The following is an 18,844-nucleotide window of genomic DNA, read 5'->3' as shown; positions in this document are numbered from 1 at the left end:
AGTCAGGAACGAAACGCAAATTGCCTGCTGCCTAGATCAGTCGTTTATTTCCGAGGAAATGTGAATCAAGACAACATAAAAGAAATGTCAATGTCATTGATTGAGCATGAAATGTGTTAAAAGATCTTTGTTTAAATATATTTTAATGAGGATGCCTCCATGTGAATAAAGTTATGTTCTGCTCCAACGGGTGGAGAGCACCACAGCACTAAGTACTAGCCCGCAGATGGCGCTCAATAACAAATGTTTGATCCAAAGCTCAAAAGTGACACAAGTGCAAAATCTTCACTGAGTTTTTGTTATTAAAAAATAAGTAAGACTTTTGGAATCATGTGACATTAATAATGTATCTCATTTACAAGTCCCTTGGACTGGAATTGTGACTCATGATAAGTAAGGATGACGAAAGCAGCATGTGACAAAATACTGCAAATATTATGTCACAGATTAAAAAAATTAAATTAAAAAAAATGGGGTGGGGGGGGGGGGTAAACTCTGTCACTTCATGACAATGGTCTATTCATTTTTGGGAGGCATGTTCAGAAAAATGGTAAGATTATGATCAAGATGATTAAATCATCAGGGCCATCCCACCCACAGAGAGATTCAACCACACACAGAGACAGATCCATAGATGACCTTTATAGGCCTTTATTAAGAAACGAACATTCAAGTTTAGCCATGGAGGACTTAGCAAGGCTGTGACTGTGGACGGGGTCACTTTCATCCCAGCCTGTTGTGCCTCTGGGAAGGCGCCGCACAGAGATCAGCGTGTGAAGATTAGAGCACATCCCCTGAGCAAACACACTGATAAATTTGTGAAGGAGGCCGTTGAGCCGCAGACCCACTTGCACTGTGTGTCCCCAGCTGTGTTTACCTATCTCCGCCAGTCTGGTCCCCTGATCCCCCAGAACACCCAACCTACCCAGCCAGCCTCCAGTCCCATCTCTATAAAAGTGGGGTTTTAGACTAGTGACAGAGAATAATGAGGACAGACACACTAATGTTGCAATTTTAGATTCGAAGATGTGAAACTCAAATCAGGGACACCAAGCATTTACTAAATGGTGTACAATCTGTACCTCTTTCTTACACGTAACTTATTTTGAATGGGATATTTTTAGCTAATCTTTTTCTTAAATCTTAAAGTTATATTTAATAGAGAAAATATGATCACACAGAGACTAATTTGAGAAATAAATGTACATGCATGTTTGCTGTTATCCATAAGTGTACAATAACAAACTCAGTTTTACTCAAATTCCTGCTCTGTGTGCTCCAAACCCCATGTACTCTCACTTTAAGAAATATATAGTTGCAAAAAAAAATTTTTTTGTGCTTAAGATTTCCAATCATGCAAATCAAAAATTAGACACAAATAGAATTCCATTTTAGTTTTTTTTTTGCACAAGAAAAATCATCATATAGGGGAACGTCATAAAGGTTTGACTGACCCATGTCCATGATTGACATCTCAATAGAGGCATATTCAATAATATCTACATTCATGTTCCTTATTGATATGAGCAAAGTTTAAGCTTGCTCAGTTTAAGCCAGTAATATCTTTAAACCTGCTTCTCTTGCTGGCTTGATTATTTCTGAACTATTATACCATATCTACTCATCTCTTATAATCATGTTCCTAAGAGAGAAAAAAAGACAATTTGACTTCCACATAATGTCAGTGTATTTGTCTGCCATAGAAAGAGGTTATAGATTATACAAAAATCTCCAACAGAATGTTGTGTGAGCAATTGTAGAGATTTGGTGACTGTTTGCAAAGGATGAACAGAAACTCCACATTGTGATGGTTCATATGAATGCAGTTTCAAAGTGCTTACATTCAAACTGCCTCACCCTCGTTCACCAGCTCCCTGCCCTCTGTCCAGCATCCCAACCGTCATCCTCTCCCCCCCCCATCAAACCCAAATTGCTGCCCACTGCACCAGCTGGCTGAGCTTCCAGTCACTTTGGCAACGAGACCAGGAAGTTGCCCGGCTCCTCTGGCACAGCTGAAAAGCAGCCACTTCCTGATTGATTCTGGTCTTTCTTTCTGCCTGTGTAGACGTTTCCCCATTTGGCAGTGTTCTCCGCTATTCAGCGCCAAAGCATCTGAAAAGAGAAAAAGGGTGAACACACTCTCCTTAGCGTTAAGGGAAACCTCAGGTTCAAATGGGTAAAACAAAAGCCGTATTTATCCACAATGGTGGCCCTTTGTTTGGTGTGTTTGCTCATTTTGGGAAGAGGAAAGGCTCATAGACTTAATGCAGTTTGTTCAAGTGGGTCTGAATGCAACACGTACACAAAAGTAAAATAATAGTTCCACTGTCTTAACTGAAAGAAGATGGAAATGCAGGAACTGATTGTTTAAATTTACATCTCAACTGATTAAGCAGCTTCATAATGAAAGGAAGGTCGCCATGTCTGACTATTTGAGAGTCAGACATGTGCTAATATTGTCATACTGTCAGTATAAATCACCTTATGTCATTGTTTGTTAGTAAAAACACGTTTGCAATTGTTTTCCTTTTACAAACTCTTCTAAACCTGTTTCACACTTTTTTTTTAAAATAAGCCTGCCTTCACACTCTGTAATTAACCATCACACTGTGACACCTAATAAAACTCACCTCACTCAGACACTCAAATGCACACACATGGCCAGCTGTCAATCACAACTTCCCTCTTTATCTTCACTTGCTCATCCCTCTTGTGCCAGAACACAAACACAAACACAAACTAAAACTTTAATGTTCATCAAATAATTAAAGCTGCTCTGCAAATCTGCATGCACAAAGTATTACAAGTAAAAAGGATCTAATGTGACATGTGCCCCAAGTTACCGAGTGAGCGTTTAGAATAGGAACATTGTTGGATGTGCTCATAATGACTTCAGAAGGATGAAAAAGGGACATTTTGAAATTACAAAATACAGTGCACTAAATCAAGCATTTTTTCCTTATCTTACTGATCACCCATTGTGAATTGCCATACATATATCACATTTGCAATGCTCATTAACAACAACAAGTTTACTCCCCAATATATTTTATTTCAACTCCAGTTAAGTGACATTCTTCAATGTTTTTTTAAATTAAAATAAAATTGATGAATGTAATGTGTGACTTGAAATGACTTTAATGGTTAGAAGTGTTTGTTAATCATCTATAGTGGCTGTGTAAATGTGTAAATGTGCATTCATACACATGCTTTAACTCTGAATGGTTGCTAAAGCTGACTCCTTGGGTTAGGAGTTAAATGAGGGATATCCTGAAGCTAACCCAAAGGCAAGTAAGAGAAAGGCTAGAGATACCCATGGGTCAAAGGTCAGCCACACACCTCTGCAACCGTGATTAAACGTCCTGACAAAGGGAGGGGGTGGAATAACTCATCCTATTCAGACCTTGCATACACATACACACACACACAAACAAACAGGGAAACAACAACATCTGGATTGTTAAGGAGAATTCAATCTCTGGCAAACTAAAAAGTTTAATTTTACAATGTGAATAAACAAAATCATATGCAAAGGATCACAGGATTAACAGCGATTTTGGTATCAATTGAACATGCATTATATAAGAAACTTTATACATGCAGTTGATAGATTTTTCTTTTTCTCAGACTAGACGCAAATGACACAATATCTTCTGTGTATTTTGGTTTGAGACCTAAAAAAAGCTTAAGTAAACTGAAATTAAACAGTTTGTTTTTCAAACTTAGCTGTGTTGGTCCAAAAATCTTTTACACTCTGGGGGGTTAACAGCACACTGGCTGAGACACCCCCACTTACCAAAACACACACACACACACACACACACACACACACACACACACACACACACACACACACCATGGATTGATGTGTGGCGGCTGGGGGTGGAGGCGGCTGCTGTGTATAAGTGGCGGGGGAGAAGTTTTACAAAAGAGTTTTTGGAGGGAAATCAAAACTCCTGAGCCTGAGATATTCAGGGATGCAGAGGGAAATTCATCCTCCCCTCCTCCACCGCTGCATCTATATATAAGTGAACCATTATTATAACCGATGCATATCAATAGGTGGAAACAATATTTGTTTACTGATTGTTATTAATTGCAGGGTGCAAAACATAAGATTGAGTAATTTCAAATTACAATGAGCTTTGTATCTCATCTCATTATCAATTTAAAAGCAATTGTTCTGGTTAAGCTCCTGCATTTCACTAGTGACTAATGACTATTTGTGTGTTTTTCACTCAGAAAATCAATGGGGATCTTCACAGGAGTGAACACAACCAGCAGGGGCACCAAGAAGTAACTTAATTTCTCTCCCTGCATGTCCATGTCCCATCCCCCGGTCCCCACTGCTACTCCCCCTGTAACTCCTCAAATGTCCCCTTAGGTCATGCTCTCTGGGGTCACCAACCCCCGCCCTGCCCCAACCCCCACCCTCCAACACAATCCAAAAGAGCTAAAGCAGACATAATGAGCAATGGGCTAATTGTGTGTGTGTGTGTGTGTGTGTGTGCGTGTGTGTTGGCCAGACAGAGGTTTGTTTTGGGGGTGGTGCTTGTGTGTGTGTGTGTGTGTGTGTGTGTGTGTGTGTGTGTGTGTGTGTGATTGTGCACAGCCCTTCAGGGCGTGTCAGGAAAAGGCGAGTGTTATATTTGATAGACAGGCCTATGCAGAAGATTTTCAGAGCAGTCAGACATGAGCGGACACATGAATAGCGACACACACAATTCTGAAACCACTGCTCTCCAAGAAGTTATTTACATATTGCTTACAGACATATATTTATATATATATTATATATATATAGATATACAGTATATATATATAGACATATATATGTCTATATATATATATAGATATATATATATATTCAATTCATTGACCCACAGCTATTTTCCCCCTCTTCCGTTCCCCATTTTACTAAATAAAAAAACAACTATAATACTGAGAACAAAAGGTTTAAGTTAGAACACAAACAACACAAACAACTGTCTGCAACAACTGCACTTAGCAGGCTCGTTAGCTCTTACAGCTTTTTTCCTGCTTCAATAAAACTCCCTGTTGAAATTTATGATGTACACATTCCCGAGAACAAAATGCTCGGTCAGAGTAAACGGCCCAGTACCAAGAAAAGACAAATAAGGTTTTTGAAATTGAGCCAGATTTAGGCACATTTTTGGGCCCATTGATCATGTGCATTCCAATCCTTTTCCGCAGAGGATTTAGAAGATACAAGTCTGAGATTTCCGCACATGCATATTCTGATGATACAAAGACTTATTCTGGGGGATTTGTGATGCTTAGAAAATGTCTTTTGATTCAGTATGAAATGTGTTTTCTTGACAGCTTTAGTTCAAACCTATTTCTATCAGTTCCTCATTAAATGAAGACTGTGTAGACATTAGAAGATACCAAGGCTGGCGCCGATCTAAAGTTTTGTCCATCTCTATCGCCCGAATAGAACAAAACTTGTCTCGTCCTGCAACAATCCAGCTGTTTGTTGTCATGTAAAGTTGCTGAAAGCAGCTTGTCTTGATCCTAGAAGTGTGTAGTCGGCAGATCTCAAATTGGCCGGTAATCAGATCAGGGTGAGGCGTTTGACAAATGACCAATGACAAGCACTGGACCCTAGATGATGGGAGGGGTCGGGGTCAGAGGTTGGCTTTTCAAAACCGCTCAATCGAAGGACCATTAAATCCCATCTTTGTGTGATTTCTCGGTGAGGCGCGGTGGTTCCATCAGATGCCCTCCATCAATGCTCTCTACGTCCAATAAAAGCTACGTGTCCTGGGCTCCAGTGGTGAAGGAATGACCATATCTTCCCCACTGGATCATATGCAATCAGTGGAATAGTTTGCGTCTACTTGTGCAGATAGCTGGAAAAAGAGTAATATAAAAAGTTTGAGAAACTTAGAGGGGAGGAAGCAATTTTAGAAAAATACATGCATTCTGTTGGGCCACCTATGTCAACATAAATATGAGTTTAGTTCTTAACCTTGTGAATTTGTCTGTACAGATTTGCGATCAAGCCATTTCTAATCTTAGAACTTGATGAAATGCTTTTCCTGGCCCTCAGAATTAAATCTACAGACAAAATATTTTCTAGATCCAAGTGCCAGCAATGAAGTTCTTTATCAGCAATATGAATGAGAAAAGCTTTGTTAAACCTTTTTTCATTTGTAACTCCTCAATGTGTGTTATCTCATGTGTAAAGTATGTCGTCTCTGGGGCGTCCTGTCTCGAGCTTTGTTTTCCTACGCCTGCCGTCCAAATTTCCATCACAAACATCTCACCCTGAGTGACCCTTTGCTTTCTGTCTGTTGAGAGGCCCTGATTAGCCTGCATACATGTGCAGATAGGGCCCAAAATCCCTGTATTAATGCATGTTTTTATGTGTGTGCGTGTGTGTGTGTGTGTGTGTGTGTACGTGCATGTATATAAAGTGTGTGAGTGCAGGCAGTCGTGCATATGTGTGCATGCACGAATGTGTCAGGCAATTCAGGACTATCCTCCATGCTCTAGTTAATCAGCGAGTTCGCTTTTTCTTTTTTCAATTTCCCCTTTGCTTTCTCACTCGTCTGCAGGACGACACAGTTCACTGCAGAAAGAAACCACAACTATCACTAGTCACTGTCAAAGGACAGACTCCTCTTTTTTCCGCTTCCATCAGCGTCCTCTGTTCATCAGTCGTGGGTCAGATGGAGAAAATGAAGCCAAACAACCAAATGGAGCTGTGAGACAAATATTTATCGCCTCTGGTTTGCTTTGCAGAATTCCTAATATATTCCTAAAACAGGAAGTAATGGCCACTTCAACCAAAGATAACAAATAAATAAGTATTTAAAAAAATCCAATGTGTGTGATATAATCACACTTAAGCATAGCTTTGTCGAAATAAAACCTGTACAAAACAATGTTAAAGTCAAGAAAACGGCCACAGATTTCTCTTTCGACATTCATCCCACCTGTTGTATCAAATACACCTGTTATCATGAGAGCATCCAACCTTGCACACCAGCATACCCTGGCCTAAGGGATAGGTGATATGATACCCCTGAACTAAGAGGTGTGCGCGTGTGTGTGTGTGTGTGTGTGTGTGTGTGTGTGTGTGTGTGTGTGTGTGAGTGCATGTAAGTTGGGGGTTGGGGTTTACTCAATGATGGCGCCGGGGAGACACCAAATTTCGGCGGTCCCCTCAAGGGTTTCCCTCCCAACAATGGCTACCTCATTTGCAACAGATGTATACGTTTTTAAAAGACAGGTTTCATTGATGAGCCGGAGGACGCTGAAGTGCAGGTGCAGAGAGAGCAAAGGGGAGGGCAGCTCGTGTGTGATGGCATTTAAAAAAAAAGATCAATAGGGGCTCAGGGACGAGCTGCAGGTCACCAAGGAGTCTGAATGGAGACGACGAAAGATGGTGGGAGATAAATGACATTCTGGATTCAGATTTGGTGGGCAATTATGGCCCCTATTCAGAGATTTTAAATGTCATCTGGAGGCTGAAATGTGATGGTTGTTGGATTACTGCTAAGGCTTGGAAGAATGATCACTCAATCATTTCTTATCCTTTATCCTTAATTACTTTTAAGCACTTTTGTAATATTGGCAAACAAGAATTATTGCAGTAGTTTTGAAGGGTACACGTAAAAGTATAAAGCTTTGGCCTCAAATCGTTATTTTCAGTGGTTTCTGATGGTAAATCTCAGCTCCATCTTCGGTTACAAACGTCACAGTATCAAGCTTTAAAACCATAACACATTATTAACTTTATCACGTGAAACTTAACACGTTGAGGCGACGTCAAGTGCAATTCTGACCACCAGCCAGATTTCAAACCTCCACAGGAACAGCTGAGATTAAGCGACTGTTAAACTAAGTATTATTTCTATGGTATGATGTGAAATGTGATAGGTAAAAACGTAATCTTATCAGTCCCATTATTCTGCTGAGGGAGGCGGAGGGTTTGAGGATGAACAGGGAGTTTATTGTGCATGGGGAGCTAGCCGAGGGGGTCATAGTATTGGCATGCGTCTATTGTCCCAGAAGGCCATTGAATAGGGGGGGTTTAAAGTTTAAAGTCTGTGTGTGTGTCTGTGTATGTGCGCCTATGTGTGTAGGCAGGCTAATTATATTCTGCACAGCCAAGGATGACCTAGCCTGGCCAAACTTAATTCACAGAGCAGGATGGAGTGCAGAAGTGGAGGAGGAGGAGGAGGAGGAGGAGGAGGAGGAGGAGGAGGAGATTGAGTGCAGTCAGGCAGCTAAAGAAAATAAAACTGACCATGTAGAGCACTTTACAAGTGTGAGTTTCTGATGTGTGTCTTCTAAAATGTTAGGGTTTTCAACTGAAACAAGCGAGAGTTAATAATGTTTTTAATGAGTAATGTAGCAATTTTGATACATGTTACATACATTTGTCCATATGATATTTTTTGTGCTGTAATGCCAACATTTGTGAGCACAGAATTAAGAGGATTAATCAGATTTTTCAATACTGAGTTAGGCACATATGTCCATTCTAAGTGAGTGCATGTTAGATAAGAAGATGATTCAATTTGTTGTATTTTTTGTATTTAGTGAAGGGAGACATGGCAGGTGAGACAACCAGAACTCAATACACTGGGTGACATGACATGTTTAACGGGGTACCACTCTCATATTTGTCCTTAATATTTGATACGAAGCTGGCACCAGCAGCTGGTTAGCTGGTTAGATGTTGCAGTGTAACCCGTTTTCAGGATCAGAATGACTTTAAGTCACCATTTTTGACAGGAAACCACCCTGTTTTCTGTGTGACTGACGTTGACGCCTGGCAGATGTGGATATTGAGTAAGCAGTCAAATCGTATAAAAACAGCCCTTTGAATCAAAAGCTTTACGCTCCACAGCATCAAAAGTATGAAAAAGTCTATCGCAATGTGTCTTGGCCCGCCAAAATGATGCATCTGTCTTGACCGGCAAAATATATTCCCTTTGTATTCTCTCCCATTGTATCCAAATAAGGGCATTCAAATGTGGATGTGGTCAAAAGCGGCAACATCTGTCTTTCCTGTGGACATATGTAAAACACTATACCTATTGTCAATTTTGGAGGGATCCTTAAGTTTCCCTCCAAACTGATTCAGCCAATTAGAAGTGGTGTGGGGGTGGGAACGCAAAAACAAGACAGACAGCGGCAAACCTCTGTCTGACCCCCCCCCCCCCCAGTTGGGCTCCAACAACACTGCCCATCAAACTCACCAGGCCTGAGGCATCACTATAGCATCACTGGGCTGCTGACAACAATACTCTCATCTGGACTTTAAATAGTGGTACTGGGAGACGCTCTGTTAATTGCAGCTAATGAGAGTCATAAATGTGAAGTGAAAGGGCCTGGAGATGTTGTCCTCCAAAGGCTGACGACTAAAGAGGGTTTCCCTCCAAAAACAAGACAGGCCATACCATTCACAGAGATGACTTTGCAAGTAAATGGCAGGCAATCACGGCAAGCTCACCCACACACGTCCATGCTCTAATGAGGGAATGCAGGAGAGACACATGCTTGCCTCAATCAAAAGCTGCGGTGCTGAGTGCGGATGCTTTTGTAATCTAAATTTACCCTCAAACCTCACGTACCGCAGGAAACTTCCAGTGCATTCTGCGTGTTTTCATTTGCCTTTTTTTCCTCCCAGCCTGCTGCTCGTAATAAAGCACTGACTGTTAAATCCTCTTGAGCTAGCACTGGAAACTTTGTGTGAAGAACCACTTAAAAAGAGTCCGGCCTGTTTACCCTCTAGCTAAACTATTCCCTTGTGTGCTTTTGAACGCTGAGGAATGTGAGAATCAACGCAAAGGACATCAAGGTTGGCTGCAGTATTGACGCTGTCCCTGTGAAGTCAGTTCAATGACACTATCAGTATCTGCCTACACTAACAGACTGGATCGCACCTCTTTGTCAAGATAAGGATCCAATAATTATGAGGCATGGGTGATCAGCACTCTGAGAGGAAAACGATTCAGAAAAGCTGTGAGGTTATTAAACTTAAATAGGGAAAATTATAAAAATGATCATGCAGAAAACTGGCCCCTTTGAGTTTTCTATTATGTATGATATTAATGGACCATTGGCAAAGTAACTAATAGCTGTGGTTGTCAGCATTAAATATTAAAAGTGGATTGTATACTTAAGTACAGTACTTGAGTGGATGTACCTATGCAGACAACACCATTTGGATTGGTCAAAATATGTATTCAACACATTGCATAATGCAAACATACTAAGTTTGAAGTGTCAAAAAGTAAATAGGATTAAAAAAACAGATGAAAAGCCCTAAAGCCAAAATTGCAGAGTGTTAGAACTTCATTAATTTGGGCACAATAGATGGAGAGGTCCAATAGACACCTGCATTCTCTTCCCTCCAGTTTGCTAATGAAAAGTCCCTATAGGGCACCCAGCTGTGACCTCTGACCCAAGACACTATAATTAGGTTATATTCAGAGCTGCTGAATGCAAAAAGTGGATTGCTAATGCGTGTCGTGCTATAAATAAAACGAACATCTTCAAAGCACTTTTAAAAGACGATTTTGTCTCACAGAGACACAAACACAGATGACAATGATGAATGAGATTAAACAAGTACAATAAACTACAACAAGAACATGTGTGTCGGAGAGAGACAGAAAGGGGAGAGAGTTGTGTGAGAGATAGATGGAGAAAATGAACAAACTGAGACGTGATACATGCTGGTACCAAAATACATATCTTGTGATTTGTTTCAATCTGACTGAATCTTGAGATAATTCATCTGAATATCACACACAAGGGTCATATTAGTGGAATTGAGACGGTGAAGCTAAGTGATCTATTACATGTTTAGAAAAGCATTAGAGAGCATTCTCAGGGTGTCTCTGCATGTTTCCAGCTGCGTTTGCCATCAACCCTCTCTGACACTGTTTATCTGGTATAGGGCCCTCTTGTATTCAGTTTCCCACTGGGCTTTACACAAACACACACACACACACACACACACACACACACACACACACACACACACACACACACACACACACACACACTCACAGTCAAACACAGTCCCACAAACTGAGATGAGAGGCACAAGGAGAAATTTACTGTCATGCAAACAAACACATACACATTCAGGATCCTGAGAAAGTGCAATGAGAGAGCAGGTGTCAGTTTTCTCATCGGGGCTCGGAGGGTAAATATCAGCACGAGTATTTCTCCTCCTCGCATCGGTTCCTCTCACAGCCTCTGACCGCCATTCGACTCTGGACCAGGAGTCCCTCACCTGCATCGAGAGGTGGGAAAACGCCAACTCCACCGTTCTCACTGACTCATCACAACACAGAACTCCATTGATGAAACAGCCTCTATCCTATAACTAAATATGTCACTATTTAAACTCACTAATACACTCATCCAGCAAGTGTATGTTAAAATATGTGACTCTGGCATTCAGGATATTCAGGTTTTCTGTATTTAACCCAACAATAATTAAAATAACAACTGTAACTCTGATTCCACAGCTACATAAACATTGTTTCTCATGACAAACCTCAAACTCGCCAGGCAAAACACAAGACACAGCACAATCCTGTGGCGGGAAGGGCACATGTTCTGCCTCTCTGAACGTAGGCTGATTGTCAGAGTATCCTGACATGGTCTTAGATCTCATTACCAGCAGATATACGACTCTGTGCAGGAAAACAAACAGCAGCGATGTCAGTTCAACCGGATTAGCACCGAGGTGCCATGGGAAGCTGCTGAAAAGTCTGGGAACGGGGACATCTCAACTTCTCAACTCAGATCAGGTCGTGGTATCGGTGTTTCAGCTGGGGCACGGACAGCATACTGCTGCTGCACAACGCTATCCGAATAATAGACCCTATCGGCCTCCTTTCTGGTGCAGTACATGTCATATAAAGGATGTGTTGTCTCTCTTTATGACAATAGACCAATACTGTGTGAGGCTTTGATCCTGCTGGAGGGTTTGGGTTCTAGATGTCAGCCATGTTGAACGTTTGTTGTGTTACGGAGACAAAAGTGTGAAATTCAAAAGGAGGAAATACAGTAAAAATTCTAATTATTAAAATAATTTCTTCTAGTTTGCAAGAAGTATTTGTAAAACATCTGTCTGCAGATTCCTTGAGTGTTTCTTATGCAACCTATACACCCAACACTGAATGAAAGATATGAATCCTCTTGACACTAAAAATAAGCACATTATTAAAGAGCTTCTGAGACAGCGAGACAAAAGTTACACACAATGTCGTGGTCCCGTAAATGCCAGTGACACCACACTGTCACCAAATCCTCCCTGTGCTTGCAGGCACACACAGATGAGAGGAATACCGTAAACCAGGTAAATAGACACAGCACTAACAGGTGCATGCAAACTCTCGTATGCGTACAGCACCACTGTTTGAAGACGCGCTCATTTGCGGGCCGGTGAGAATACAGTGGACACAGAGAGCCAAAACTCGGGAATCAGGTTCAGTGGTTTGTAGGAATGTATGTAGAAGTAGGAATGAAATCTCACGTTGAGATTAAACAGTTGATAAACACATCAAATGAGTTTAATCTCAGTATGTTTGAACTGTAAGATCCTCATGTGCATATAAGAGCATTATTCACACACGCCACATGAAGGCGTTGAATATAATCCTGGCTGGATAGGACTGTCGTTCAGGTCATACCACGGTCACAAAGCGTGCGTGTGCCATTGTTTTAATGGACACGCGTATGAATGCGTGCACACTGATGTGTTTGACAAAGTGTGTAGATCTGACTGTCCGTGTCTGAATACACTGTGCACACGTGGATGCTAAGACATTTGTGACGTCCATAACTAAGTTCAGGCACTAATATATCCATTTTTCTTTGACTCGCTCACCCCCCCCTGTCGCTCTGCACTTTAAACTCTGCTGCTTTGAAATGCCCCGCAGAAAACAAAGCTCCGTCCTGCTGCAGACAATAAAGCAGCTGGATTTCTGCACATGTGCCATTGTGTCGGTCTGAGGCCTTGTCATAACTCCATCGGAGGGGCCTAGACTTTCATCACGCACACACACACATGCAATAACACACACACACACACACACACACACGTAGACGGAAAGTCACTGGCTCGGGGAGATGGATGGCGGTGTTAACACAAAAGAATATTTGATTTGGTTATAAATACCACAACATGAAAGAAAAGCCCAGCGGGGTAAAAGGCAAGAGGGCACGACAACCAGAGGAGGCGAAATCTTCATCACCATCACCATCATATATGGTGCGTCTGAAAATGAGGTTAGCGTCGTTGAGCTGTGACCGGGGCTTTCTGTCTGCTCTCTTTCATTTGATGAAGTCTCACGAGGGTAATTATTCTCAAACATTTCAGAAGTCTTTGAAATGGCCAGTGTTGTTAGAAAATGATGCAGAATGAAGCACATCAAGAACGCTACTGATCAAAACCATAAAATGCTTTATTATAAGTTCAGTGACTTTGGGATGTTGGGAAAGTAAGCGATTCATTATAATTGAAACAAGGATTACAAGGATTTTCTTTGTGTTTATCGAAGTCTAATTGCCATGACTTGACATGAACACCCAGATCTCTAAGCATCACAAAGCATTTTGTGGTGTATTCCAAGTCCACTCAAACATGTGTTTAGCTCATTGTTGTTTCACTTTGATGTGTGAGCTTCACAGGAATGAGAGAGATGAAATGACACGAATCTGCCGAGGAGCGGAAAGTTTCTCTCTGCTCACCTAAAACATTAGTTTAATCCGTGTGTGTGTGTGACTTTTTGACATCACTACTATAGTTTGTATGCCAATCGCGGTCCGATATGCAACTTACACAAATGTGATGTGAACTCAGTCTCTAGTGCACATACACTGACAATCGATTGAACAGTAAAGTAGCAGACATCTTGTGTCCAGAAAAGTTTAAATGTCTGCATTTTGCGAATTCTTACTAACAATTTGTTAAATTGAACATGTGCAATTCTTGAATAAAAAAATATATATATTGTGTCCAGCAGTTAAACTTTTGTTTTTGTTAAATAATTAATTTGTTAATTAAACAATTAAAAATATATATATCAGGCACACATTATTACTCAACGCAGAGTTGTTTTATTTTTCTTAAAACATATCTGGAGGGGGTATTTAAGTAATAATGATAATAATCTCAATAACCATATAACATTGATAATATTCATAGAGCCCTTTTAATTAAAATCAACAAATTATAAAATCGTCAAATGTCATAATGAAACTGATAAACTGATAAAACTAACTCAAAGTGTCTGTTAATTCACTCAGCATGTTGGTTAATTCGTATTTTCTATGCAGACGTGCCGAACACAATAGTGAATTGAAACTTGGTTTCACCCTAAAATACTGTTACTTATTCCGCAGGTCAGACGTCCGTCCCCCCCCCCCCCCCCCCCCCGTCCCCCGTCCCCCCGTGTGAGTGGTTTAAAGTTTCACTACTCGGACTCTGATTGGCCCGTGAAGTTTTTCCGAGGCGGAATAACTTCAGAGCCCCGCGTCCCCCTGACGTTCAGCAGCCCGGAGAGTCCCGAGCAGAGAGGAGAAGGTTTAGCGGTGTTCTCTTATCTCACGCATCAGGGTAAGAGGATCCTAAACTATGGAGGTGATCAGACACAGACTCACATTTGTTTTATAGAGGGATTTTACTCGCAGAGCTTTCAGCTTTGGAACTATCTTTTTCTAACATCTTCTCTTTCTTCTTCTTTTTTTTTTTTTTTTGGACTTCGCGTCATCCGCTGTTGAAAATGCCTTGTTTCGGGGTTTGGATTAACGCAATTTGGATTTTACTTTTCGCCATTTTTGACGCGTCTTTTTCGAGCTATTCTGAAGACCAGTGCAGCTGGAGAGGCAGGCAAGTATTTTCATATTGTTATGCGTGCATTTGGTTGAATAAATATATATATATATAATTCAGAGATGCTACAGGTGTATCGCCGGTAGAAAGCAACATGTTGAGACTTGCCATTCGGGCGCAGTGAAAATGTTTCTAATGCTCTGCTGCTGCGACTGCGCCTCCGGGCTGTCTGCGGGAGGCATGGGGGGTCCAGACAGACCAGAGACTGAAGGATTCATTCTGATACCTGGAGATAAAATAACAAAACATGTGATGCATGCATGTTGTTGAATTGAGGATACATTGTTAAAATACTTGCAGAGGACTTTGAGTTTTTACAGAAGTTTGGCCCTTAAGATGCCATGACCTGGCCCCTGTTACCACAGGCTGACAGCAAGTGGGGCCTTCTCTTGAGTAGTAGCCTGCCTCTTGATTTGCAAAAGTTCTACTTCATTTTTTTTAAATGAAAAGTTTGGTATAAGTTGCCTGTTTGCATGGCTCACATTTAAACCAGCTGAGTCCATCCTGCAGTTAGTTCTGCAGGAAAGTGTCCACTGATGATGCTTAAAGTTATTACCTGTAAAAATAGTATCTAAACCTTTATGTAACCTTGTTTTCCTCCCTTTTCCCCTTCTCACAGTGGTTTGTCCCAGCAGCAGGGCAGCGTGGAGCAGATCTCCCTCCACTGCTCTGAGGGCACACTGGACTGGCTCTATCCCAAAGGGGCCCTGCGCCTCACCCTCTCGCCCCGCCTGCCCTCTGTGGCGGTGGGGCCCGGCGGCAGCAGCTCGGGCCTCATCACGGCCTGCGTCAAGCCTTCTGAGCAGTTCCACGGAGCCCAGCTGTACCTGGAGCGAGATGGGGTCCTGGAGCTCCTGGTAGGGGACCGCCTGGAGTCCTCTCCCCCACCGAGGGTACGCTGCTTCAGCCGCCTGCCCGGGGAACGGGTGGCTCTCTTCCTGCAAGCTACACCTCACCAGGACATCAGCAGGAGGATCGCCTCCTTTCGGTACGAGCTGAGAGGGGACTGGACCGCTCGCCTGTCGCTGGACTCCAACCCCATCAGCAGTGAAGGTGAGTCAGTGAGGCAACAGTCAGCCATGTTGGTTTGAGTGTGGCTACTCGAGGTCAAATGAGGAGCCACTATTAAATGTTTTGGCTTTGATTTGTCATTCCTATCTAATGAATTAGGGGACAGAGGAAGTACAGAAGAAGTTTTGGGGTGAAACTTAATTCTCAGCATCAGAAACGAAACTCTTAAGAAAAACCACAGAACTGTGGTTAAAGTTATTTTCCTTCCTTCCTGAAAAGTTTGGGGGATGCAAGGTTTTAACCCACAAGTGATGATATTACACTCCATACAATCCTCCCTGTAGATGATTCATAAGATGATTCACAGGTCTCTGTGGGCTGGTTGGGCTTTCCACAGCCCGTGCAGAATGCACAGAGAGAGAGAGAGGAAGTGGCCAAACTTTCCCCCAGAGGCGTGCTGGTTTGGAGTAGGAGAAGGGGAGCCGCCGAGTGGGGAGGCGGAGGGGGGGGGGGGGACAAAAGCACAGTATGTGGGGCTTTCTCCAGAGTCCAGAGCCCTTTGAATGGGTGCCGCATGAGTATTCTGGGATTACTGCCGTCGCCTAGGAGACAGGGAGGCCTCTGCCCAGCTGAGATGCTCCTCTCCTTTGTTGAGCTGCCTCGCTGTAGGGAGACTTGTCTGTAGGAGTCTACTCCCCCGCTCTACATCTCTCTGCCTCCCACACACACACACACACACACACACACACACACACACACACACACACGCACACACACACTGATTAGGCTTGGAAGGGGGTTTGCTGTGGACTAGAGAGGAAGGAATCTCATTTATCAAGTGGTTTTCACTAAGGAGGAGAATGTGAGGGGTGGGCAAGGGGCCTCCAAAGAACCACAAGGAGAACTTTAAAAAATGCCAGGACTTTTTTTTTTTTTCTTTCTTTCTAGCCACAGTTTAGTCCATGCAGACAGAGCTTTGCTGGTTTGCTTTGATTTTTTTTTTTTGTGTGGCCATTTCTAAATCCTGTTACGACTTTGAGTAAGGTGCACCGCAATTTTTTTTCCCCCAGTTTTTAAGAAATGTTGTCAAGCCTTGGCAGAAAGAAAGGAGAGTGAATGTGCTCCTTTAAAAAAGAAAAAAAAAAAAAAAAAAAAAAAAAAAAAAAAAAGCTTTGAAGTCCACCCCCACTCCTTCTCCTTGGCCCCTGTCTAGCTGGCTTTCTTTGATAAGGTGTGACTGTAGACACCCTGAAAGGCTTTAAGGGGGGAAGTTTCATCTGGCCTTTAAATCGTCTGGGGTGGAAGAGCCTCGCACCTTAAAGCTCCACTGGTCCTTCTTCTGCCAACTGTAAAAGTAGCAGCTGTCTGTTAGAACGTAGCGCTTGGTCTCTCCTTTTGTTGCCCGTCTTTGCACAGCGTTTTAGGTCTGGATTCGCATCTCGCATTCCTGTGCATGAGATCTGGAAATACGGTCTTTGAGTCTCAGTATATGTGTGTATTAGCATATACTGTATGTGTTTTCTAGCAGTATGGAGTGCTGTGTGAGGTCACCAACTGACTCTCCCTCTTTCCTCCCCTTGTTGTCTCTCCAGAGGCCTGCAGACCCTGCAACAACACTGAGATTCTGATGGCTGTTTGCACCAGTGACTTTGGTAAGTTACCTGATACAACAAGTTGCAAATATAAAAAAAAACAGGAATGAAATATCATTGTCAGACAGAAATCCACCCCTCTAATTCAGCCCAGATCAACAAATTAAACCAGACCCGAGCAAAGCCTCAGAACATAATGATTTCTTGTCGGGATCTACAAATGTGTCGAATGGGTTCAAAGGCAGAGCACCCCAGTGCCTCCAAATTCTCTCCTCTCAAAAGTGCAAAGGTTAAAGGTGAAACAGCAGCTCTCTGCAACCCCCAACACACACACACACACGAACCCCTACTGGAGGCACTGTAGTGGACTAATCCTGACATCACCCCCCGATACAAGGAGCAGTGGACTAATCTGCAGGCCTCTGATTGAGCTGTAATGGCACTGAGGAGAAGTTCAGCTGGCAACAAAAGTCAGAGGGATTAGTGAGCAGGCGTGGGCCTTCGTACGGCGTTTAAACCAGTTGGTGGTCAACAAAGAATCCCCCAACTAGCTACAATAGGCCTACAAAACGCGCAACATGACAAAAATACAGCATAACACTTTGTAAGAAAAGATATTAACCCGAATGTCCTGCTTTTCCACAGTTGTGCGAGGTAACATCCGATCAGTGGCGGAAGACGATAACCTGAGAGCAGCGGTGATCAAAGTCAGCGCCACCCGGGTGTTTCGTCAGAAGTACGCCCTGTTTACCAGCAACGGTCGCCTGACCAGACGGGGGGAGGTCAGGACTCTGCTGCAGTGTGGCGTCAAACCGGGGCCCGGCAGCTTCCTCTTCACGGGTCGGGTCCACTTTGGGGAGGCCTGGTTGGGCTGCGCTCCCCGCTACAAGGACTTCCAGCAGGCTTACACCATCGCCAAAGCAGCCCAGCAGATACCCTGCGAACTGCCTGTCGACTGAGTTTAAAAACTCGGCGGCAGCTTGTCTACTAGCACTCAAGAGTCGAGGCCGTACCGAAAGCCGGGCCAAACTCAGCCCTGTTCCATAGTTTTGGAAGAAGCCATGGTGTCCCAACTGTCGGGCGATGCGGCCATGGCGCCACCAACGACTTCCCAAAGGTCTGAGGAGTGAAATGGACTTTCCCCCCCCCCCCCAAACACCATTTCAGTGCAATATGCAGTCACCGGGTCAGAGAGAACCTGGTGGAGTTGTGACACGAGGGACGTGCTTCTAATTAAGATTATAAGCATTTGGCATTGGACATGTTTTTACACACAGTGATGCTATTATGCAGGTTCAGAGAAAATCTATTGAAAAGCTTTCCATTCGGGATAAATTAAGTCAAG

The 18,844-nt window shown here is 42.8% G+C and overlaps 1 protein-coding gene across 1 annotated transcript; it reads left to right on the top strand.

The window, feature by feature from the left end:
* Positions 1–14,566: 14,566 nt before the first annotated feature.
* On the top strand, positions 14,567–18,464 carry metrn (meteorin, glial cell differentiation regulator). The gene is made up of 4 exons (XM_076092923.1): positions 14,567–14,893; positions 15,516–15,949; positions 17,500–17,559; positions 18,145–18,464. Exons 1-4 carry the CDS (start codon positions 14,787–14,789, stop codon positions 18,456–18,458), a joined length of 915 nt encoding a protein of 304 aa, XP_075949038.1. The 5' UTR covers positions 14,567–14,786; the 3' UTR covers positions 18,459–18,464.
* Positions 18,465–18,844: the final 380 nt, after the last annotated feature.

The sequence above is a fragment of the Anarhichas minor genome, unplaced genomic scaffold (assembly GCF_050575085.1).
Source record: "Anarhichas minor isolate MPS153535 unplaced genomic scaffold, ASM5057508v1 ptg000017l, whole genome shotgun sequence".
In the NCBI taxonomy this organism is placed as follows: domain Eukaryota; kingdom Metazoa; phylum Chordata; class Actinopteri; order Perciformes; family Anarhichadidae; genus Anarhichas; species Anarhichas minor.
The sequence above is the reverse complement of the archived record's forward strand: the minus strand, read 5'-3'. Positions and strand labels throughout refer to the sequence as shown.